The 27,008-nt window shown below is 37.8% G+C and overlaps 1 protein-coding gene across 9 annotated transcripts in view; it reads left to right on the top strand.

The window, feature by feature from the left end:
- ppfia4 (PTPRF interacting protein alpha 4) overlaps positions 1–27,008 on the top strand; it is a 322,419-nt gene that overhangs the window by 11,293 nt on the left and 284,118 nt on the right. For 8 of the 9 annotated variants that reach the window (XM_062054777.1, XM_062054770.1, XM_062054775.1 and 5 more), the window contains exons 1-2: positions 18,362–18,600; positions 18,770–19,071. In XM_062054777.1, the coding sequence (XP_061910761.1) occupies positions 18,793–19,071 (279 nt within the window). In that variant the 5' untranslated portion in view covers positions 18,362–18,600; positions 18,770–18,792. Of the gene's footprint in view, positions 1–18,361; positions 18,601–18,769; positions 19,072–27,008 lie in introns of those variants that run through there. The other variant, XM_062054768.1, reaches the window with a different exon arrangement.

Below are 27,008 nucleotides of genomic sequence, written 5' to 3'. Positions count from 1 at the left end.
ATAGGATTTCAGCAGGATCTACCCCAGTCTGCTGACATGCAAGCAGAGTAGTAGATTTTTGTAAAAAGCTTTTATAATTGTAAAGGACAATGTTTTATCAACTGATTGCAATAATGTAAATTTGTTTTAACTATTAAATGAACCAAAAATATGACTTATTTTATGAGATGCGATGCAAGTGTAAGCCACTGTGACACTATTGTTCTTTTTTTTATTTTTTATAAATGTCTAATGATAATGTCAATGAGGGATTTTTAATCACTGCTATGTTGAAATTGTAACTAATATTGATACTGTTGTTGATAATATTAATTTTTGTTTCACTACTTTTGGTTTGTTCTGTGTCGTGTTTGGGTCTCCTCTCAATTGCTCTGTTTATTGCAGTTCTGAGTGTTGCTGGGTCGGGTTTGGTTTTGGAATTGGACTGCATTGTTATGGTATTGCTGTGTATTGTTTTGTTGGATTGATTAATTAAAAAAAAAAAAGAAACAAAAAAAAAAAAATAGAAAAAAAAAATCTATTTTTTAAAAATGAGAATCGATTCTGAATCGCACAACGTGAGAATCGCGATTCGAATTCGAATCGATTTTTTCCCACACCTCTAATATACTGTATATATATATATATATATTTATAATATATATATATTTAATTTTAAAAAAAATAATAAGAAGAAATTTAAAAAATATATATATATATAATATATATATATATATATATATATATATATATATATATATATATATATATATATATATATATATATATATATATATATATATATATATATATATATATATATATATATATATATATATATATATATATATAATATAGCAGCATAAACTACTTAGCTTTCTGTGATAGTTGGTCAGCTTATAATAACAATATCGCTAATACTTGCTTAATACTCCAAGTCACAACATGTAATTGGTGCATTGCTTGCGGATTTTGGATTGTTATTTGGAGTTGGGTTTTTTTGGGGGGGGCAGAATAGAGGACCTCCCAAATTGACCAACTTGTCGGATTATGTCTTCATTCTTCTACTATCCGGGTGAAAGGCATGATTTATGCTCTACAATAAACTTCCACAAACTTTCCGAAGGGAGAAAGCAGCTGATATATATATAATATAGCAGCATAAAAGCTAGTTAGCTCTCTGTGATAGTTGGTCTGCGTTAGCGCTTATAATAACAATATTGCTAATACTTGCTTAATACTCAAGTCACAACATGTAAAATGGTGCATTGTTTGCGGATTTTGGATTGTTATTTGGAGTTTTTTGGGCGGGGGCAGAATAGAGGACCTCCAAAATTGACCAACTTGTCGGATTATATCCTCATCCTTCTACTATCCAGGTGCGAGGCATGATTTATGATCTACAATAACCGTTTACAAACTTTCCGAGGCGAGAAAGCAGCTGATATACAGTCGTGGTCAAAAGTTTACAAACACTTGTAAAGAACATGATGTCATGGCTGTCTTGAGTTTCCAATATTTTCTACATCTGTTATTTTTTTTGTGATAGAGTGATTGGAGCACATACTTGTTGGTCACAAGAGACATTCATGAAGTTTGGTTCTTTTATAAATGTATTATGGGTCTACTGAAAATGTGACCAAATCTGCTGGGTTAAAAGTATACATACAGCAATGTTAATATTTGCTTACATGTCCCTTGGCAAGTTTCACTGCAATAAGGAGCTTTTGGTAGCCATCCACAAGCTTCTGGCAAGCTTCTGCTTGAATTTATGACCACTCCTCTTGACAAAGTTGGTGCAGTTCAGCTAAATGTGTTGGTTTTCTGACATGGACTTGTTTCTTCAGCATTGTCCACACGTTTAAATCAGGACTTGGGAAGGCCATTCTAAAACCTTAATTCTAGCCTGATTTAGCCATTCCTTTACCACTTTTGACGTGTGTTCCTGTTGGAACACCCAACTGCGCCCAAGACCCAACCTCCGGAGAGAAGTAAGTCCCTACTTTTTGTCAAATTAATTGATTTATGACCCGTGACGGTTTTGAGTGATTTATGACCCGTGACTAATTGATTTATGACCCGTGACTAATTGATTTATGACCCGTGACGGTCAAAGGTCAAGTTCAAGGTCAAATTTCACGGTGTTAAAGGATTTATGACCCTAGAGGTCAAGTTCAAGGTCAAATTTCACTGTGTTAATTGATTTATGACCCTACGGGTTAGGGCTATATAAATAAACATTGATTGATTGATTGATTGATAGGGGTCAAGTTCAAGGTCAAATTTCACCCGGAAGCGGTTAAGACCGGAACCGGAAGCTAAAACCGGAACCGGAAGCGGCTAAGACTGGAACCGGAAGTAGCTAAAACAGGAAGTAGCTAATACCGGAAGTGGCTAAAACCGGAAGTAGCTAAAACAGGAAGTAGCTAATACCGGAAGTAGCTAAAACAGGAAGTAGCTAAACCGGAAGTGGCTAAAACCGGATGTTGTTAAGACAGGAAGTAGCTAATACAGGAAGTAGCTAAAACAGGAAGTAGTTAAAACCGGAAGTGGTTAAAACCGGATGTTGTTAAAACAGGAAGTAGCTAATACCGGAAGTAGCTAAAACCGGATGTTGTTAAGACAGGAATTTTGAACATGAATGGGTGTATTGTTGATGTGTGAGAAGCATGTGGTTGGGGGTTACAAAGGAGGAGGGGTGCACGCGGATGCAATTGACGAGTAAAGACTTTGTGAGTACGCTACGGAAACTCGATTTAGCCATGATTAACGAAACTACGGTGACCATCTATAAAAATAGCGAGTCAAAAACTTACCTCGACGCCCCGCAGAAAAGCAGGATTTTTTTTAATCGTACGTCTTTTCCCTGGAGACTTTCAACTCTGAATGCGGGGTGTTTACACCGGTTGTGGTCGTCCCCATCGTGGCATGGCGCGAGCGTATGGGGGAAATGAAGGACGAGATAGACAACTTGTTTCGAAGCGGCCGGAATTGGAAAAGCATGCTGACGTTGAAAAGAAAATTGTCCTTTGAGGACACACCCCCGCTTCAGTTTCGAACAATCCCCTTTGATTTTAACACAGAGACCAATCCATAACAGATCTCCCGCTTTTTTGGATCGGTAAAGAAAATGCCAAACAATTAGACGCGTAAAGACCTGCCTTATAGCACAGACGGACAAACTCGAACCATCCATGAACATGACTAATGAACCATCCACTTCCATCACGAACCAATAAATTTAGATTGGGGTATGTTGTAACTTTATGGGCAAAAATGTTAATGTCTCTTGTTTTTACGTTAGCATTTCAGCTTGCATGCTGGAACCAGTCATTCCGGGCAGTTATCAATAATTTTCATTTAAAATGGTAATACTAACCGTTTTAATATGGTTATCAATTATACCCTTTATTGTTACATCCCTAGTGCCAACTAACAATAAAGATGGCAACTTTGTTTAGAAATATTTATTTATACCGTAAATGTGCTGTTCGTTACGTTGTTACATGAATACTAATTACTCTCAAAGTTGTGTCCATTTTATAGCAATGAAAAGTGCTGATAAAAAAAACTAGTAATCAATGTTTTGAGGACGGTCAAAATAGCGGCAATAAATACAAACAACACCACAGCTTTCTTGATGTGTTAAGAAATGTAGACAAAATTAGCCGGCAGACTTTGACTAAAAGTTTTTGTTTTTTGGTTTTTTTTGACTCAACAGTACATGTACATAGCTTCAGGAATCCATCAGGAATACAAAACACATTAACGTCTTACAAACAACACGCGTTTTGCCTCTAACAATTAACGCTCTAAAACATTTACAAATTAAAACATATAAAGAAAAACATATTTTAAAACTCATATAATAGTAGAAAAATATTTATAATGTTTGTTCTGCTAAAGAAAGTATATTATATAGGCGTGTTGCTAATGTTTTATACATGTGTTTATTTATTTTAGATAACACTTTGTTAAAATATTTTAAGGTATTAGTTATTTTCGAGCACATTTGACAATTGATGATAACCGTGATATTTTGGTCACAATAACTGTGATGTGATTTTATTTTTTTAAATTTCTAATTCACATAAACTTGTTGCAATGCCCCCATATTTGTTTTGTCTTTTAACATTAGGGAAAGTCTGTATTGTTTATTATTGTTGTTTGGCACAGTTTATTCCCAACACGCTAAGCGTTTTATTGAAGTACATCACAGATTAACACTCGGACACGTCCGAGAAGGAGTATGAAGAAGCGGAGCTAATTTACTGTTTTTGACCAAATTGCAAGATTTTGTGCCATTCCTTCCAGACAGACCCGTGATGAGCTGACATGGGCTACATTCCATATGTTAATGTGCATGGTGTGGTCCATCATCCTGTGTAGTAATCTGGTCCATAATATTTCGGGGTAGATGTAACAATGACAGAAAATAACACCGCACTACAATAGGAAAATTCAATAAGACATAAAGGAATGCTGAATAAATTTAGAATTTATTTTAATTCATATATCGAGAGAGTAAATGGAGTACGGGGGTTGGGGGAATCCAACAGTTATGTTTATTGTGCAGAATTTTTTTTTTATTTTAAGGAGTAGCTGATGCCCTATCTGTATTATGTTCTCTGAAGAGGCTTACTGCGCCAACCCCTGACCTATACTCTTTTGAACTCCTCTAGAAGTTGAGACATTTTAGTCCTCGACTTCTTCTAAATTCTTAACTCTGAAGGCCCTGATTCAATGAGTTTAAATACACTAACACCTTGCTCTCCGTCGCTAACACTTAACGATGGCATATTTTGCTCATGTTTAATTTCTCATTTAAAACCGCTAAATATGTTTGGACCGTGGACCAACCTAAATCAGGACGACTAATGGGCTAATGTGCTCCCCCATAGCTGCTCCACAGACAACAGAGGTGCCCCTCCCCAGAAGCACACCGCTGTCATGGGACGGACAATGAACTTTCTGTTTAAGTTTTTTGGACTTCTGTGACCCATGATGTCTTTAACAGAATCTGTGAACAAATGTAACCCCTTTTTTCCCCCCCGGTAACACATTAATGACATCCTACGGTATTTACACATTAAAACTGGATTTTTAGATAGCAGGTCGGGAGGGGAGTTTTTTTATTGATCCGTCTATTAATTAATAGAAAAAACACCGTCTAGCCTCAATGTAACTTTTAGGGAAAATTGTTGACGTAAACAAAGATTTTTTTATTTTATTTTTTTAATGACCGTCATTATGGTCATTCTCCCCGGGGATACTTTCCACAGGGGAGCTTCACTATATATTACTTACATTAAAAAGAAAAATGTTAAATTTTTTTTTTTAAAAACCCGGTGGAACCAGATGCACATGAATCAGGTAATAGATACGTTGAAGAAAGAACCAAACCAAACAAAAAGACAAAGTATGATGAATTGAGTTACATGTACACACATTTTAAAAAGGTATTAATTGGAGGAATGGTGTTGGATTTTATTTTATTTTTAAATTGGATTAATCAATTTAATCGACGAATCGTTGCAGCCCTTGAGTTTTTAATTATTTTTGTGTACACTCTAGTAATCGTGTTAGAACAATACACAAGACTGCGGCTATGTGGTAACAACGGTCAATATAATCAACAGTCTGCCTGTTCTACCCGGTAGAAGTAGTAAGTACACAGGAGCTAACATGGGCAAAAAGATGAAAAAGCAAAAGAAAAAAGGAGTTGTCGTCAGCAGAAAACAAAACAATTGACGATAACCAGAATGAAAAGACCCGGAAGTACGACAAAGTATACATAGCCTTTTGGATATACCATAAATACGGTAGGAAATGAGGAAAGGCGGGTGTGTGTTTTATACCATCTACTACACTTTGTATCATCCTATCTCTTTGAGATGCCTTTTTCTTCTGTTGCTGCAATAAAAACAGTACAGATCTAATCTTAATACAGCGTTTGGTTCAGGAGAGAACACACAGAAGCTAATACAAAAATTAAGAGAAGAAATACCGCTAGTTTGACAAAAAACAGACTATCCTTAATCCTCGGTAAAACTAAAATAATCTTATTTGGTAACAGTATAAGGAAAGTAAAACACAAATACAAATAGACGGAATAGACGTTGAAAGAGGAAATGAAATAAAATTGTAGGCGTAATGATTGATGATAAAATGAACCGGAAATCTCATATAAAATATACAACATAAGGTGGCGAGACATACATCCGTAATGAATAAAGCAAAATATGTATTGGACCAGAAATTACTTTATATTCTTTACTGCTCCCTAGTCTTACCATATCTGAGTTGTTGGGCAGAAATATGGGGAAATAACTATAAAAGTATGCTTTAGTTATTAACCGTGTTACAAAAAAGATTAATTAGAATAACACATAATGTTGGATTTAGAGAAAACTCAAACCCATTATTTACTAAATCAAAAATATTGATATTTTTTGACATATTAAATTTGTAAACAGCTAAAAGTATGCACAAAGCAAACTATAATTTGCTACCCAAGATCGTACAACAATTATTCTCAACAAAAAAGGAGAAATAAAACTTCTAAGAAAAGTGTAACTTTAAACCTTTGTATGCACATACAACACTTAGAACTTTTAGCATATCGGTATGTGAAATTTAATTATGGAATGCATTAAGCAAATAATTTAAACAATGTACTAATATGATCCAATTTTTTTTAATAAATTAAAAAAATACAAATAAAAATTTAAAACTTTTTAAACTCTGTGTTTACAAAGTACATAGAGGAATAACCATGATAAACATTCTGAATTTATTGATAATCTTATTTATTTCACCATATGAAATGTAACTTATAGAGTATATTGTGAATACATTGAGAACAGGAAGTGAACAAAAATGTTATCAATTGCTATGTAATGGAAAAGGGGTAGGGTTATATAAGCTCTGCTTCTTTCTACTCCTTTTGGAGCTTGTTGTAAAGGGAAACTAAAAATTGTGAAGTATCATGTTGTAATTGTATGCATGTTCAAAATAAACTCTAACCATAAACATAGCAAGAGTTAGGAGTTTCAATATCAAGTTTGAAGCCCAGACTTAAAAGCATGTGCAGTGCAAAAAAAAAGGTTTACTGCAGACTGAACTAAATACAAGCAAAATCATTATTTTGATGGCAAATTGCATTCATAATGAATGTGTTTATACAAATAAATATGTTTCTATAAATTAAACACTGTTAAAAAAGTTTGAAATAATTAAATTGTAATTTGGGTTTTATTAAAAAATGCTCAAACTAATGCAGTGTCTGATTGAAATGTTCATGGGTCAAGCTTTTTAAAATTGTATTTTGGAAAAATTAAATGTTCAGGGAAAGTAAATGCAAAGATGCACATTTATTATGCAGGCTAAGCTACGGTATAGGCTATATTAGTGCAAATTTTGCAGTAAACAAAATAAAAAATAAAAACATAGCTCTTTTTTAAAAAAAAAAAACGATTTTAATGCTACTGCAGCGTTTCTCAAAGTGTGGGGCGCGCCCCACTGGTGGGGAATAGAGACATGACAGGTGGGGCGCAAGAAACGGGAGGAAATTTCACTTAGATTTTTTAAATTTTTTAATGATTATATTCTTTGATTTTTTTTTTTACTATGCTTTCATTTTCTATACACACTGGAAATCACTTTGTGATTCTGTCTGTGAAATCCGCTATATAGATAAATGTAAATTACTTATTTTTCCTGTATGCTTTACATTTCTAGGTAGGAGCGAAAGTTTGACAGACAGCAACAGTAACTAATGGGGGCGGGGCTAAGCGGAAGCTTTGTGAATGGTGAGTCACTGTGCGAGGATTTGCTGTTTTGCAAATACATAAAAAATAGAGCCACTGCTGATGAGCTGTTCAAGATAATGGACAGTTTCCTCAAAGAACACGACCTTAAATGGGAAAACTGTGTGGGCTTTTGCTCTGATGGCGCGCATGGCAAAGTCAAGAAACGGGCTGCAGGCTCTAATAAAGAGGGTTGCGCCAAATGCGCATTGGACACAATGTGTCATTCACCGGGAAACACTCGCGTCAAGGCAGCTCAGCCCCGAATTCAATGAGGTTTTAACAGTGGCAGTGTCAAGCCTGCAACCCCGATTTGAAAAGCTGTGCAGTGCAAAACAGGCTCATTGCAGCCAGTAATGCTGGAGTACTGTAAAAGTCATGTTCACTTGCCCTGTCCTCCTTTTTTTGGCAAAGATTGCAAAGTGGCACTTTTATTTTCATTTATTATTGAACTTGATGCAAGTTATTTGATTTATTATTGAACTTGATGCAAGTTATAACACTTTTATTTGATTTATTATTGAACTTGATGCAAGTTATAACACTTTTTTTGATTTATTATTGAACTTGATGCAAGTTATAATCAGAATAGTTTTATTGCCATTGTTTGAGAACGGGTTCACAAACTAGGAATTTTTCTTGGTGCAAACGTGCGACATAAAACACATATAACACATATTTGGTATAAAAAGAGCTGTGACTGAGCTATCAGATAGACTTAGAAGGGATTCAAGGAGCTGCTGTTAGGAGTTCTTGTTCATTTGCCTGATGGCCGAGGGGAAAAAACTGTTCAGGTGGCGGGAGGTGTGGGTCTGGATGGAGCGTAGTCTCCTGCCTGAGGGGAGAGGGGAGAATAGTTTGTGTCCAGGGTGAGAAGAGTCAGCTGTGATCCGACCCACACGCCTCCTGGTCCTGAAGGAGAACAAGTCCTGGAGGGATGGGAGCTTGCAGCCAATCACTTTCTCCGCAGCACGTACGATGCGTTGCAGTCTATTCTTATCCTGGACTGTGGCGCCGGGGAACCACACTGTGATGGAGGAGGTCAGGATGGACTCTATGATGGCTGAGTAAAACTGCACCAGCATCTCGGTCACTTTTGTTTGATTTATTATTGAACTTGATGCAAGTTATAACACTTTTATTTGATTTATTATTGAACTTGATGCAAGTTATAACACTTTTTTTTATTTATTATTGAACTTGATGCAAGTTATAACACTTTTGTTTTATTTATTATTGAACTTGATGCAAGTTATAACACTTTTGTTTTATTTATTATTGAACTTGATGCAAGTTATTTGATTTATTATTGAACCTGATGCAAGTTATAACACTTTTAATTTGATTTATTATTGAACTTGATGCAAGTTATAACACTTTTTTTGATTTATTATTGAACTTGATGCAAGTTATAACACTTTTTTTGATTTATTATTGAACTTGATGCAAGTTATAACACTTTTGTTTTATTTATTATTGAATTGATGCAAGTTATTTTATTTGATATTGAACTTGATGCAAGTTATACCACAGCTGCACAGTTATTTTATTTATTATTGAACTTGATTTTATTTTATGTTATTGAGTTTGAATGTATAAAACTTGATGTTACTTGATGTTCGATAAAATTTGAAAATGTTGAGCTTGGCATTAGCGTTGTGTTGGGGCGATGGGGGCAGGTGGGGCTTGAAAACTCCCCCTTGTCCAAAGTGGGGGATGACAAAAAACGTTTGAGAACCACTGTGCTACTGTGTTATGTTTAAAGAAGTGCACAACTTACTGAATCATTTACACTTTTTTTTGTGTATTGAAAATCACAGACACGGGGTCTGCTTTAAATATAGAGATGAGGGTCTTTAATTTAACCGGGTGTTGTACTCTGTCTCAAAGTGTTAACATGTGCTCCATGTTTCCTTACCATTATTGCTATGTTGTCTATTACCATTATTGCTATGTTGTCTATTACCATTATTGCTATGTTGTCTATTACCATTATTGCTATGTTGTCTATTACCATTGTTGCTATGTTGTCTATTACCATTATTGCTATGTTGTCTATTACCATTGTTGCTATGCTGTCTATTATCATTGTTAAAATATTTATTATTCTCACATTGTTGATATAAATTATTGTTAAAGTGTAATAATTATTGTCACTATGATACAACATTTGTATTATAATCCTTAAACAAAGTAAGTGCAAAACTCATATAAATAATCACTAAATGGAGAACTGGGGGTGGGTTTAAATAAATTACCTTTTTTTTTCTTTCTTTTTTCTCTCTTTTAGGTAAAACTAAAGAATCATGCATTACATACTATACATTACCTTTTGTTTTTATTTATGAAAAACAACACAGTACATCTAAAAAAATGTGTTTTTATTTATGAAGAACAACACAGTATATCTAAAACAATTTGTTTTTATTTATGAAAAACAACACGGTATATCTAAAACATTTTGTTTTTATTTATGAAAAACAACACAGTGTATCTAAAACATTTTGTTTTTATTTATGAAAAACAACACGGTGTATTTAAAACATTTTGTTTTTATTTATAAAAAAACAACACATGTATCTAAAACAATTTTTTTCTATAAACTATAATCAAGGTTTGATGTAAAACAGGTATACCGTAGGTAAATCTAATCGCATCATGTAGTTTTTGTAGTTCAAACAAAACGTTTACGGGTATGTCGCATCGCAGGCGATACATCGTCATATCAACAAAGAGCATATAAAATAAACACGTGATAAGGTGAAGGTTGAAAAGACTTTTCTTTAGACCATTCCGACAAAATGTTTTAAAAAATGTCAAAATCAAAAGCATGAGAGACAATGGTTTCCCAGGTAGGCTTAGAGCGGGCATAATCAAGAATGATTTGTAGTTTTTGAGGTTTGTCTCGTTTTAGAATGAACGCTTCTAACGCGTCAATCAACGGGTAAATAACAGCGTGGTTCTCGACAAAGTTTACAAGTTTTCTCCAATAATTACCCATCTTTTTTTTTTTTCAATTCTTCCAACACTCTGTCACCATATCAAGATGTCTCAAAATCGGTTTATCATTTCCTACCATCTCGTTGTACACATCGTCTATGGCCCCCCAGATATCGTTTTCAGATTCCAGTTGAGACAACAAAGAGTCTGCGCACGCCTAAATTCATTCAGGCCATTCAACGCTTGCTGATGCTTCGTTGCATCAAGGCTGAAAATTCAAAGGTCGAAACCTATGCAGACTCTTTGTTGTCTCAACTGGAATCTGAAAACGATATCATGGGTCAATTTTAAAAAGCTTGACCCATGAACATTTCAATCAGACACTGCATTAGTTTGAGCATTTTTTAATAAAACCCAAATTACAATTTAATTATTTCAAACTTTTTTAACAGTGTTTAATTTATAGAAACATATTTATTTGTATAAACACATTCATTATGAATGCAATTTGCCATCAAAATAATGATTTTGCTTGTATTTAGTTCAGTCTGCAGTAAACCTTTTTTTTGCACTGCACATGCTTTTAAGTCTGGGCTTCAAACTTGATATTGAAACTCCTAACTCTTGCTATGTTTATGGTTAGAGTTTATTTTGAACATGCATACAATTACAACATGATACTTCAAAATTTTTAGTTTCCCTTTACAACATGCTCCAAAAGGAGTAGAAAGAAGCAGAGCTTATATAACCCTACCCCTTTTCCATTACATAGCAATTGATAACATTTTTGTTCACTTCCTGTTCTCAATGTATTCACAATATACTCTATAAGTTACATTTCATATGGTGAAATAAATAAGATTATCAATAAATTCAGAATGTTTATCATGGTTATTCCTCTATGTACATTGTAAACACAGAGTTTAAAAAGTTTTAAATTTTTATTTGTATTTTTTTAATTTATTAAAAAAAATTGGATCATATTAGTACATTGTTTAAATTATTTGCTTAATGCATTCCATAATTAAATTTCACATACCGATATGCTAAAAGTTCTAAGTGTTGTATGTGCATACAAAGGTTTAAAGTTACATTTTTCTTAGAAGTTTTATTTCTCCTTTTTTGTTGAGAATAATTGTTGTACGATCTTGGGTAGCAAATTATAGTTTGCTTTGTGCATACTTTTAGCTGTTTACAAATTTAATATGTCAAAAAATATCAATATTTTTGATTTAGTAAATAATGGGTTTGAGTTTTCTCTAAATCCAACATTATGTGTTATTCTAATTAATCTTTTTTGTAACACGGTGTCATGTCTGTGTTCATGTTTTTGTTTGGCCATGTGCTGTTTTGTTTTTTGGACACTTCCTTAGTTCCTGGTTTCACTTCCTGGTTTTGTTTTGTTTCCATGGTTACTCATTAGTTTCACCTGTTCCACGTTTAGACTCACACACACCTGTCTCACGTTTTCACATTGTCATGTCATGCACCTGTTCACAGTTAGTCACGCACCTGTTTTCACTTATCATGTCACTATATAGGCTTTTCTGTTTCTGTTGTTCGTCCTGGCGACATCACACATTCATGCCATGTCCACAGTTCCTTGTCACGTTAGTTCTTGTTTCATCTCTTGTCACGTAAGTTTTTTGTTTGTTTAATGTTCATTCTGTCATCTCTTGGTCTTTGGCGTGGTTTGCTCTCCCGTGGTGCAAAAGAATTGGAACGGACGTGGCGTGCAGGTAAAGACATAGTTTAATTATAACTATAAACTACAAAGTACAAACAAAAGGGTACAAACAAAAGGCGCTCACAGCGGAGGTAAAAAAACTTCACTAGGAAAAAACAAAAGGCGCGCACAATGGCGGAGAACTATGAACATTAAACAAACAAAACTTACGTGACAAGGAACTGTGAACATGGCATGAATGTGTGATGTCGCCAGGACGAACAACAGAAACAGAAAAGCCTATATAGTGACATGATAAGTGAAAACAGGTGCGTGACTAACTGTGAACAGGTGCGTGACATGACAATGTGAAAACGTGAGACAGGTGTGTGTGAGTCTAAACGTGGAACAGGTGAAACTAATGAGTAACCATGGAAACAAAACAAAACCAGGAAGTGAAACCAGGAACTAAGGAAGTGTCCAAAAAACAAAACAGCACATGGCCAAACAAAAACATGAACACAGACATGACACACGGTTAATAACTAAAGCATACTTTTATAGTTATTTCCCCATATTTCTGCCCAACAACTCAGATATGGTAAGACTAGGGAGCAGTAAAGAATATAAAGTAATTTCTGGTCCAATACATATTTTGCTTTATTCATTACGGATGTATGTCTCGCCACCTTATGTTGTATATTTTATATGAGATTTCCGGTTCATTTTATCATCAATCATTACGCCTACAATTTTATTTCATTTCCTCTTTCAACGTCTATTCCGTCTATTTGTATTTGTGTTTTACTTTCCTTATACTGTTACCAAATAAGATTATTTTAGTTTTACCGAGGATTAAGGATAGTCTGTTTTTTGTCAAACTAGCGGTATTTCTTCTCTTAATTTTTGTATTAGCTTCTGTGTGTTCTCTCCTGAACCAAACGCTGTATTAAGATTAGATCTGTACTGTTTTTATTGCAGCAACAGAAGAAAAAGGCATCTCAAAGAGATAGGATGATACAAAGTGTAGTAGATGGTATAAAACACACACCCGCCTTTCCTCATTTCCTACCGTATTTATGGTAAATCCAAAAGGCTATGTATGCTTTGTCGTACTTCCGGGTCTTTTCATTCTGGTTATCGTCAATTGTTTTGTTTTCTGCTGACGACAACTCCTTTTTTCTTTTGCTTTTTCATCTTTTTGCCTATGTTAGCTCCTGTGTACTTACTACTTCTACCGGGTAGAACAGGCAGACTGTTGATTATATTGACCGTTGTTACCACATAGCCGCAGTCTTGTGTATTGTTCTAACACGATTACTAGAGTGTACACAAAAATAATTAAAAACTCAAGGGCTGCAACGATTCGTCGATTAAATTGATTAATTCGATTTAAAAATAAAATAAAATCCAACACCATTCCTCCAATTAATACCTTTTTAAAATGTGTGTACATGTAACTCAATTCATCATACTTTGTCTTTTTGTTTGGTTTGGTTCTTTCTTCAACGTATCTATTACCTGATTCATGTGCATCTGGTTCCACCGGGTTTTTTTAATTTTTTTTTAACATTTTTCTTTTTAATGTAAGTAATATATAGTGAAGCTCCCCTGTGGAAAGTATCCCCGGGGAGAATGACCATAATGACGGTCATTAAAAAAATAAAATAAAAAAATCTTTGTTTACGTCAACAATTTTCCCTAAAAGTTACATTGAGGCTAGACGGTGTTTTTTCTATTAATTAATAGACGGATCAATAAAAAAAACTCCCCTCCCGACCTGCTATCTAAAAATCCAGTTTTAATGTGTAAATACCGTAGGATGTCATTAATGTGTTACCGGGGGGGAAAAAAGGGGTTACATTTGTTCACAGATTCTGTTAAAGACATCATGGGTCACAGAAGTCCAAAAAACTTAAACAGAAAGTTCATTGTCCGTCCCATGACAGCGGTGTGCTTCTGGGGAGGGGCACCTCTGTTGTCTGTGGAGCAGCTATGGGGGAGCACATTAGCCCATTAGTCGTCCTGATTTAGGTTGGTCCACGGTCCAAACATATTTAGCGGTTTTAAATGAGAAATTAAACATGAGCAAAATATGCCATCGTTAAGTGTTAGCGACGGAGAGCAAGGTGTTAGTGTATTTAAACTCATTGAATCAGGGCCTTCAGAGTTAAGAATTTAGAAGAAGTCGAGGACTAAAATGTCTCAACTTCCAGAGGAGTTCAAAAGAGTATAGGTCAGGGGTTGGCGCAGTAAGCCTCTTCAGAGAACATAATACAGATAGGGCATCAGCTACTCCTTAAAAAAAAAAAAAATTCTGCACAATAAACATAACTGTTGGATTCCCCCAACCCCCGTACTCCATTTACTCTCTCGATATATGAATTAAAATAAATTCTAAATTTATTCAGCATTCCTTTATGTCTTATTGAATTTTCCTATTGTAGTGCGGTGTTATTTTCTGTCATTGTTACATCTACCCCGAAATATTATGGACCAGATTACTACACAGGATGATGGACCACACCATGCACATTAACATATGGAATGTAGCCCATGTCAGCTCATCACGGGTCTGTCTGGAAGGAATGGCACAAAATCTTGCAATTTGGTCAAAAACAGTAAATTAGCTCCGCTTCTTCATACTCCTTCTCGGACGTGTCCGAGTGTTAATCTGTGATGTACTTCAATAAAACGCTTAGCGTGTTGGGAATAAACTGTGCCAAACAACAATAATAAACAATACAGACTTTCCCTAATGTTAAAAGACAAAACAAATATGGAGGCATTGCAACAAGTTTATGTGAATTAGAAATGTTAAAAAATAAAATCACATCACAGTTATTGTGACCAAAATATCACGGTTATCATCAATTGTCAAATGTGCTCGAAAATAACTGATACCTTAAAATATTTTAAGAAAGTGTTATCTAAAATAAATAAACACATGTATAAAACATTAGCAACACGCCTATATAATATACTTTCTTTAGCAGAACAAACATTATAAATATTTTTCTACTATTATATGAGTTTTAAAATATGTTTTTCTTTATATGTTTTAATTTGTAAATGTTTTAGAGCGTTAATTGTTAGAGGCAAAACGCGTGTTGTTTGTAAGACGTTAATGTGTTTTGTATTCCTGATGGATTCCTGAAGCTATGTACATGTACTGTTGAGTCAAAAAAAAACAACAAAAAAAAACTTTTAGTCAAAGTCTGCCGGCTAATTTTGTCTACATTTCTTAACACATCAAGAAAGCTTTGGTGTTGTTTGTATTTATTGCCGCTATTTTGACCGTCCTCAAAACATTGATTACTAGTTTTTTTTATCAGCACTTTTCATTGCTATAAAATGGACAAAACTTTGAGAGTAATTAGTATTCATGTAACAACGTAACGAACAGCACATTTACGGTATAAATAAATATTTCTAAACAAAGTTGCCATCTTTATTGTTAGTTGGCACTAGGGATGTAACAATAAAGGGTATAATTGATAACCGTGGTAAAACGGTTAGTATTACCATTTTAAATGAAAATTATTGATAACTGCCCGGAATGACTGGTTCCAGCATGCAAGCTGAAATGCTAACGTAAAAACAAGAGACATTAACATTTTTGCCCATAAAGTTACAACATACCCCAATCTAAATTTATTGGTTCGTGATGGAAGTGGATGGTTCATTAGTCATGTTCATGGATGGTTCGAGTTTGTCCGTCTGTGCTATAAGGCAGGTCTTTACGCGTCTAATTGTTTGGCATTTTCTTTACCGATCCAAAAAAGCGGGAGATCTGTTATGGATTGGTCTCTGTGTTAAAATCAAAGGGGATTGTTCGAAACTGAAGCGGGGGTGTGTCCTCAAAGGACAATTTTCTTTTCAACGTCAGCATGCTTTTCCAATTCCGGCCGCTTCGAAACAAGTTGTCTATCTCGTCCTTCATTTCCCCCATACGCTCGCGCCATGCCACGATGGGGACGACCACAACCGGTGTAAACACCCCGCATTCAGAGTTGAAAGTCTCCAGGGAAAAGACGTACGATTAAAAAAAATCCTGCTTTTCTGCGGGGCGTCGAGGTAAGTTTTCGACTCGCTATTTTTATAGATGGTCACCGTAGTTTCGTTAATCATGGCTAAATCGAGTTTCCGTAGCGTACTCACAAAGTCTTTACTCGTCAATTGCATCCGCGTGCACCCCTCCTCCTTTGTAACCCCCAACCACATGCTTCTCACACGTCAACAATACACCCATTCATGTTCAAAATTCCTGTCTTAACAACATCCGGTTTTAGCTACTTCCGGTATTAGCTACTTCCTGTCTTAACAACATCCGGTTTTAGCCACTTCCAGTTTTAACTACTTCCTGTTTTAGCTACTTCCTGTATTAGCTACTTCATGTCTTAACAACATCCGGTTTTAGCCACTTCCGGTTTTAGCTACTTCCTGTTTTAGCTACTTCCGGTATTAGCTACTTCCTGTTTTAGCTACTTCCGGTTTTAGCCACTTCCGGTATTAGCTACTTCCTGTTTTAGCTACTTCCGGTTCCAGTCTTAGCCGCTTCCGGTTCCGGTTTTAGCTTCCGGTTCCGGTCTTAACCGCTTCCGGGTGAAATTTGACCTTGAACTTGACCCCTAGGGTCATAAATCAATTAACACCGTGAAATTTGACCTTGAACTTGACCTCTAGGGTCATAAATCATTTAACACCGTGAAATTTGACCTTGACCCTTGAACTTGACCTTTGACCGTCACGGGTCATAAATCAATTAGTCACGGGTCATAAATCAATTAGTCATGGGTCATAAATCACTCAAAACCGTCACGGGTCATAAATCAATTAATTTGACAAAAAGTAGGGACTTACTTCTCTCTCCGGCCTGATGATTTTAGGTTGTCCTGTAGAATTTGGAGGTAATCCTCCTTTTTCATTGTCCCATTTACTATCCGTAAAGCACCAGTTCCATTGGCAGCAAAACAGGCCCAGAGCATAATACTGCCACCATGCTTGACGGTAGGCCTGATGTTCATGAGATTAAAGGCCTCACCTTTTCTCCTCCAAACATATTGCTGGGTATTGTGGCCAAACAGCTCAATTTTTGTTTCTTTTGACATCACATGGACAAAGATAAGACCTGGAGGAAAGTTCTGTGGTCAGCTCTCTGTGATAGTTGGTCTGCGTTAGTGCTTATAATAACAATATTGCTAATAATTGCTTAATATTCAAGTCACAACATGTAAGTGGTGCATTGTTGGCGGATTTTGGATGGTTATTTGGAGTTTTTGGGGTGGGTCTCCGTAAGCGTATTTTTTTTACGAGTCAGAATGCATTAAAAAAATACATATCTGTCATCTTGTCTCTCATAATGACTGTAAACGATGGCAAAATTAATTTAAAAAAAATAAAGAAAAAGTGATGCTTTAAAGCACCGCTAAAACAAACATCCAACACTGCCCCCTATCGGTCACAGGATAAAGCAACCCACCCGCAGTAAAACTTTATTTATTTCTTATTTTTGACTTATGACCCCGAAAGGACAAGCGGTAGCAAAACGGATGGAACAAAGATCTCATATTCATTGCGGTTCCTGCAGGGAGCGCTGCGTGTCCGATCACGCACCGTGTTATTCGTATGTGAGTGACGATGATGATGATGATGATGATGAAGGGTCACGCAAATAGGCTGTGAGGTCAACCGTGAAATATGTCACGTGACACAAATGATCTTGTCAATGAGCATTCTATCGTTTGCGCATCCTTCATTCTTGTGGCGACAAGTGCAGAGACTCCCTTGCGTGACACGACGTGCGTGTGCGTGCGCGCGTGGGGTGGGAGGTGCGAGGAGATGGAAGCGGATGCGCTCTCTCTCTCTCTCTCTCTCTCTCTCTCTCTCTCTCTCTCTCTCTCTCTCTCTCTCTCTCTCTCTCTCTCTCTCTCTCTCTCTCTCTCTCTCTGTCAAACGCGCACGCACCGGGGTCAGACTTTTCGCGTCCGCGGATCCATTCGCGCATTTTGGAAGCGTTCCGTGCTATCTGGCCCGCGGGCACCGCCCCTCCACGCGGCTGTCAATCACGTCACGCCGGGGTCCGTCCATGTGAGCGCGGGGGAGCGAATGGCGCGCCGGGCCAGGGCGGATCTGCACACGGGGGAGAAACGACGCCGGTTCGCGAGGATGGAAGGTCGCCAATTTTCGCATCGTTGCTGTGAATAGGTAAGAGGGTGCACGGGAGGAAGAATATGTAAGAATATTCGCGATATAGTGTATGCGTGGAGGTAAATCGCGCGCGCACAGATGCGCGGATGTGCTTTTTTTGTGTGCTTAGGCGTAAAAAGGCCGTGTCATTAGTTAAAACACGTGCATTTATTCTTCGTGCCGACAGCTCGCGTCGCCCACACAGCCGAGATGATGTGCGAGGTGATGCCGACCATCAGCGAGGGGGACTCGGCCGGTCCCCCGAGGGGAAGCGGCGGCGGCGGCGGCGGTGGCGGCGGCGTCCCGAACGGCTCCGAGCAGGAGGCCAACTTCGAGCAGCTGATGGTCAACATGCTGGACGAGAGGGACAAGCTACTGGAGTCCCTCAGGGAGACCCAGGAGACCCTCATCCAGTCCCAGAGCAAACTGCAGGGGGCGCTGCACGAGAGGGACGCGCTGCAGCGGCAGATCAACGCGGCGCTGCCTCAGGTGAGGAGGAGAGCGGAACGGTCCCCGGAGGGTGCCCGGTTATGTTGCCCGCTGGCTTTACTTGCAATATGATGATGACGAGGCTTGATAATCACATTGTGCATCTTTGAGGAGAAATATTTAGGGTTGTTGTTTGCATAAAAGGCAGAATTGTCACATGCAAAAAGGCTGCAGTGTGCATGCCAGACCAATAGTTGGCAATGGCGCTCTGTAAAGAGATTATTGGCTTGTTGACTCACAGAATGTAATGTGTTCAGTTCAGTTCAGTTTCAGTTTATGAACTTGATGCACTAATATTGGATACATCAGCAGGGTAGTGTGGGCAAGCAAGGGTGTCAAACTCGAGGCCCAGGGGCAAGATCTGGTCATTTTGTGTGGGCCGCCACGTCATTCATTGTGGTCTTCAACGTATTATAGAGTGGTCTGCCGCACCACTAAATGTGGTCCACCACATCATTTAACTTGGTTTACCACGTCTTATAAAGTGGTCTGCCACACCATTTTATGTGGTCTTCAACGTCTTATAAAGTGGTCTGCCACATCATTTCATGTGGTCTTCAACATCTTATAAAGGGGTCTGCCACATTATTCAATGCGGTCTGCCACATTATTCAATGCGGTCTGCCACACCATTTTATGTGGTCTTCAACAATTTATAAAAGTGGTCTGCCACGTAATTAAATGTGGTCCACCACATCATATCTATAGATATTATAGATATTCTGGTAATATCTTCTTCCCCTGTATATTTTTCCCCCCCCTCATGCGACTGTTTAAATTGTTGTCTTTTTTATTCTTCTTTTACACTTTATATTTATAGACACCGTGGTTGTGAGAGGAACGTAATTTCGTCCACCTGTATGTCCTGTACAAACAGTTGTTTGACAATAAAGCTGACTTTGACTTTGACTTTGATTAACGTGGTTTTCCACGTCCTATAAAGGGGTCTGCCACACCATTTTATGTGGTCTGCCACACCATTTTATGTGGTCCGCCACGTCATTAAATGTGGTCCACCACAACATTTAATATGGTTTTCCACGTCCTATAAAGTGGTCTGCCACATTATTCAATGTGGACCTGAACGTTCTATAAAGTGGTCTGCCACATCATGAAATGTGGACCTGAACGTTCTATAAAGTGGTCTGCCACCTCATTACATGTGGTCTTTTACAACATTTAATGTGGTTTTCCACGTCCTATAAAGTGGTCTGCCACATCATGAAATGTGGCCCGCCACCTCTTTAAATGTGGTCTTTTACAACATGTAACTTGGTTTTCCACGTCATTCAATGTGGTCCACCAAGTCATTTAATGTGAGTGACCCGCCACATCTTTAAATGTGGTCTTCCACGTCATTCAATGTGGTCTTCAACGTGTTATAGAGTAGTCTGCCCCACCATTTTATGTGGTCCACCACATCATTTAATGTGGTTTACCACGTCCTATAAAGTAGTCTGCCACAATATTCAATGTGGTCTGCCACACCATTTTATGTGGTCTTCAACATCTTATAAAGTGGTCTGCCACACCATTTTATGTGGTTTTCAACATTCTATAAAATGGTCTGCCACATTATTCAATGTGGTCTGCTACACCTTTTTATGTGGTCTTCAACGTCTTATAAAGTGATCTGCCACGAAATTAAATGTGGTCTGCCACATAATTTAACGTGGTTTTCACATGCAACACACCCACTAATAATACATGCAATCTTAGTAAATCACATGCAACACGCCCACTAATAGTACACGCAATCTTAGTAAATCACACACAACACACCCACTAATAGTATACACAGTCTTAATAAATCACATGCAACACGCCCACTAATAGAACATGCTATTTTATAGTTTGCACACGCTGTTTAGTGCAAGGTATTAGGATCTTAATAAATCACATGCAACACGCCCACTAATAGAACATGCTATTTTATAGTTTGCACACGCTGTTTAGTGCAAGGTATTAGGATCTTAATAAATCACATGCAACACGCCCACTAATAGTACACGCAATCTTAGTAAATCACACACAACACACCCACTAATAGTATACGCAGTCTTAATAAATCACGTGCAACACGCCCACTAATAGAACATGCTATTTTATAGTTTGCACACGCTGTTTAGTGCGAGGTAATAGGATCTTAATAAATCACATGCAACACGCCCACTAATAGTACACGCAATCTTAGTAAATCACACACAACACACCCACTAATAGTATACGCAGTCTTAATAAATCACACGCAACACACCCACTAATAGTACACACAGTCTTAGTAAATCACATGCAACACGCCCACTAATAGTACACACTATGTTATAGTTTATACACGCTGTTTAGTGCGATGTATGAGGATCTTAGTAAATAACACCCTACACGACCAGTAATAGTACACGTTATTTTCTCGTTTGCACACGTTGTTTAGTGCGAGGTATTAGCATCTTAGTAAATCACATGCAACACGCCCACTAATAGTACACACAGTCTTGGTAAATCACATGCAACACGCCCACTAATAGAACACGCTATTTTTTAGTTTGCACGTGCTGTTTAGTGCGAGGTATTAGGATCATAGTAAATCAGGCCCACAGAGCAGTAGTTATGAGTACTTCAGATCTAGTAATGTCTACTTACTCTTCTAATAAATGGCTGATAAAGATTTGAATGCAGTCAATAAGGAATCTGGGAATACACGTTTTTTTTTCCGGCCTGTGAGTTCTTTGTCGTGAGGTTTCCCATGTAAGCCACGACTGGCATCATGTCGCCTTGTTCCCATCGACCAAATGAAAGCAAAGCGGGCAGCTACTATTAAGGTCCGGCCCACATTCCGCCGGGAGGTCAAGCCCCGCCTTGTCATTAACGTGATTGGAAGCGGTGAACCCGCCGCGCTCCTCGGGGGCTCCTTGTGTGTCCACGCTGACCTGGAACATCTTACATCACTGGCGAGGGCGGGTCGGATCCCAAGAGAGCTGGATAAGCCAGCATGGCCCCGCCCCGGCAGATAAAAGTGCGTTATACCTTCTGACCCCTCAGGTCTAAATGTGTGGCGTGATGTCACAGCGAGCCTGATGCGGTGTGTTTTTTGCGTGAGGCAGAGAGAGAGAGGACCATGCTGGAGATGACAGCGTCGCTGCAGCCGCTTGTGGGAGAAACATGGCTGCTTGCTAGTGTACATGGCCCTGGGCTGCTTGCTTCCACACATGCCCGTGTGTGTGTGTGTTTGGGTGTGTGTGTGTGTGTGTGTGTGTGTGTGTGTGTGTGTGTGTGTATGTGTATCAGAGAGATGGTGGGCAGAGACTGTCATGCCTGTTTTCTAATCTCGCTCCTGTGTAATTGTCACAATAATTCACGTATTAGTTATTCTGTCAGAGACCTGCGGGACGTTATGCACACATTATGACTGGCGTGCAAGCAGCTCTTGCTTTCCTTTTCTAAAATGTGCACATTTTAAAGTAGCAGTAGCGTGGAAAAACAAGTTGACTTGATATGCCTATTTGTTTCATTGTATCCATTATATCCAATTGTATTTACAATCCACAAAGAATGTGAAAAACACAGTTTTGACATCACAAAATGCCACAAATTCAGTCGGCCATTTTGAATATTTCACTCCGAATATCCTGGGTTATTTTAGAAGAGTGACGTCATGGTAGTAACGCTTCTACACTCTGAACATATAGTAAATCACACACAACACGCCCACTAATAGTACACGCAATCTTTATAATCGCATGCAACACGCCCAGTAATAGTACACGCAATCTTAGTAAATCACATGCAACACACCCACCAATGGTACACGCTATTTTATGGTTTGCACACACTGTTTAGTGCTAGGTATTAAAATCTTAGTAAATCCCATGCAACACGCCTACTAATAGTACACGCAATCTTAGTAAATCACATGCAACACACCCACTAATAGTACACACTATTTTATGTTTGCACAAGCTGTTTAGTGCAACATATTAAGATCTTAGTAAATCACATGCAACAAGCGCACTACTACTACACGCTATTTTATAGTTTTCACACACTGTTTAGTGCAAGGTATTAGGATCTTAGTAAATCACATGCAACACGCCTACTAATAGTACACGCAGTCTTGGTAATCACATGCAACGCGCCCACTAATAGTACGCACAGTTTCAGTTAATCACATGCAACACACCCACTAATAGTACATGCAGTCTTAGTAAATCACATGCAACACGCCCACTAATAGTACTCTCTATTTTACAGTTTGCACACACTGTTTAGTGCGAGGTATTAGGATCTTAGTAAATCCCATGCAACACGCCTACTAATAGTACACGCAATCTTAGTAAATCACATGCAACACGCCCACTAATAGTACACGCTATTTTATATTTTGCACACACTGTTTAGTGCAAGGTATTAGGATCTTAGTAAATCCCATGCAACATGCCTACTAATAGTACACACAGTCTTGGTAAATTACATGCAATACGCCCACTAATAGTACGCACAGTTTTAGTAAATCACATGCAACACACCCACTAATAGTACACGCAGTCTTAGTAAATCACATGCAACACGCCCACTAATAGCACACGCTATTTTATAGTTTGCACACACTGTTTAGTGCGAGGTATTAGGATCTTAGTAAATCCCATGCAACACGCCTACTAATAGTACACACAATCTTAGTAAATCACATGCAACACGCCCACTAATAGTACACGCTATTTTATACTTTGCACAAGCTGTTTAGTGCGAGGTATTAAGATCTTAGTAAATCACATGCAACACGCGCATTACTAGTACACGCTATTTTATAGTTTGCACACACTGTTTAGTGCAAGGTATTAGGATCTTAGTAAATCCCATGCAACATGCCTACTAATAGTACACGCAGTCTTGGTAAATCACATGCAACATACGCACTAATAGTACGCACAGTTTTAGTAAATCACATGCAACACACCCACTAATAGTACACGCAGTCTTAGTAAATCACATGCAACACGACCACTACTAGTACACGTTATTTTATAGTTTGCACACACTGTTTAGTGTGAGGTATTAGGATCTTAGTAAATCCCTTGCAACACGCCTACTAATAGTACACGCAATCTTAGTAAATCACATGCAACACGCCCACTAATAGTACACGCTATTTTATAGTTTGCACAAGCTGTTTAGTGCGAGGTATTAAGATGTTAGTAAATCACATGCAACACGCGCACTACTAGTACACGCTATTTTATAGTTTGCACACACTGTTTATTAGGATCTTAGTAAATCCCATGCAACACGCCTACTAATAGTACACGCAATATTGGTAAATCACATGCAACACGCCCACTAATAGTAAACGCTATTTGATAGTTTGCACGTGCTGTTTAGTGCGAGGTATTAGGATCTTAGTAAATCACATGCAACACGCCTACTAATAGTACACGCAGTCTTAGTAAATCACATGCAACACGCCCACTAAGAGTACACGCTATTTTATAGTTTGCACACACTGTTTAGTGCAGGGTATTAGGATCTTAGTAAATCCCATGCAACACGCCTACTAATAGTACACGCAATCTTAGTAAATCACATGCAACACGCCGACTAATAGTACATGCTATTTGATAGTTTGCACGTGCTGTTTAGTGCGAGGTATTAGGATCTTAGTAAATCACATCCAACACGCGCACTGCTAGTGCACGCTATGTTATAGTTTGCACGTGCTGTTTAGTGTGAGGTATTAGGATCTTAGTAAATCACATGCAACACGCCCACTAATAGTACACGCTATTTTATAGTTTGCACAAGCATTTTAGTGTGATGTATTAGGATCTTAGTAAATCACACGCAACACGCCCACTAATAGTACACGCTATTTTATAGTTTACAAAAGCTGTTTAGTGCTAGGTATTAGGATCTTAGTAAATCATACGCAACACACCCACTAATAGTACACGCTATTTTATAGTTTGCACAAGCTGTTTAGTGCGTACAATAATGCACATATTAGTTATTCTGTCCGAGACCTGCGGGACGTTATGCACACATTATGACTGGCGTGCAAGCAGCTCTTGCTTTCCTTCTCTAAAATGTGCACATTTTAAAGTAGCAGTAGCGTGGAAAAACAAGTTGACTTGATGCATCACGCCTACTTATAGTACACGCAATCTTAGTAAATCACATGCAACACGCCCACTAATAGTACACAGTATTTAATAGTTTGCACATGCTGTTTAGTGCGAGGTATTAGGATCTTAGTAAATCACATGCAACACTCCCACTAATAGTACACGCTATTTTATAGATTGCACAAGCTGTTTAGTGTGAGGTATTAGCATACTTGCCAACCTTGAGACCTCCGATACCGGTAGGTGGGGGGTGGGGGGGGGCGTGGCTAAGGGCATGGTTAATAGGGCAGTATATTTACAGCTAGAATTCACCAACTCAAGTATTTCTCTAAAATGTGCACATTTTAAAGTAGCAGTAGCGTGGAAAAACAAGTTGACTTGATATGCCTATTTGTTTCATTGTATCCATTATATCAAATTGTATTTACAATCCACAAAGAATGTGAAAAACACCGTTTTGTACAAAACGCCACAAATTCAGTCGGCCATTTTGAATATTCCGCTCATTATTTTTGGGGGTAACCTCACTGTAGTAACACTTCTTGACCATATTATTAGATCAGTCATACTGGAAATACGCAAAAAATAAAAAGAGATATTCTGTTTATCATTCACAATCCTTATGTAAGACAAGAACACATGTGCTTGGCTTTTTTATGCATTTTAAAATGGTAAATAAATATCTAACAATTGAGTCAACAGATGGAGGGTCCTCTCACTATACTCTCTAAAAACATCCAGAAAGCACCAACAATACTCCATTTACATGTCTTGACCTGAAAATGAACCAAATATGAGTGATATTGTTATTATAAGCGCTAACGCAGACGGACTATTTTTTAGCGGCGCATTGATAGCAGTGAGCTAATGCTAGCTTACGCTGCTATTGTTGACATACTGAGCCGGCGGCTGCTTCTGCTCGGTCTCAAACTTGCTAAAAGTAAATTTAGATGATAATTCATGCAGCTCTCACCTGGTAGTAGACAAATGTGGCCATGGACCCACAGGCTGGTCCACTTTCATGTACCCCGAGATGGCGAAAAAGACACAAAAAGACGCTTCCTACGGGAACTTTTTTTAAACCCTTCGTGAGGATTGTGATTGAATCTTCATCTAAACGGAATGATGTGAGCTCCCGTTGGTCGGCATCCCAGCAAGAGTGGAAATATTACAGTAAGTGTTTGTTTTATTAAGGTTAGTTTGTATGTTTAGCACCTAGCAATGCCGCTAGATCGGTAGGTTGTGAGTTCAAACCCCAGCTGAGTCATACCAAAGACTATAAAAATGGGAGCCATTACCTCCCTGCCTGGCACTCAGCATCAAGTGTTGGAATTGGGGGTTAAAACACCAAAAATGATTCCCGATCGCGGCCACCGCTGCAGCTCACTGCTCCCCTCACCTCCCAGGGGGTGATCAAGGGTGATGGGTCAAATGCAGAGAATAAATTCGCCACACCTAGTGTGTGTGTGTGACAATCATTGGTACTCTAACTTTTAATGCTATAGTGTCACAATAAAACTGCATCCATAACTCGGCTTCTAAAACTTATTGTTCATCCTCTTTGTGTTCAGGATCAAAAATACAAGGTTCTGGATCATAATAGTTCCCAAAGTAATCGTTGTTGGCTCTCACAAAGTCTGCTAGATTAGCATTGTTGTTGATGGGGAAGGGGTCTGTGGTTCAACCTCTACATCACGGATCATGTGACTGGCTTCCTCATTATTTCTCAAAATGTCTCAGGAATTGCCATTAGATTGATACTATTTTGATCAAGTCTTTAGGTGTCATAAATCAGATACATATGATAATAGCTTCAATATA

Source organism: Entelurus aequoreus, linkage group LG01 (assembly GCF_033978785.1).
Source record: "Entelurus aequoreus isolate RoL-2023_Sb linkage group LG01, RoL_Eaeq_v1.1, whole genome shotgun sequence".
Taxonomy (NCBI): domain Eukaryota; kingdom Metazoa; phylum Chordata; class Actinopteri; order Syngnathiformes; family Syngnathidae; genus Entelurus; species Entelurus aequoreus.
The sequence above is the reverse complement of the archived record's forward strand: the minus strand, read 5'-3'. Positions and strand labels throughout refer to the sequence as shown.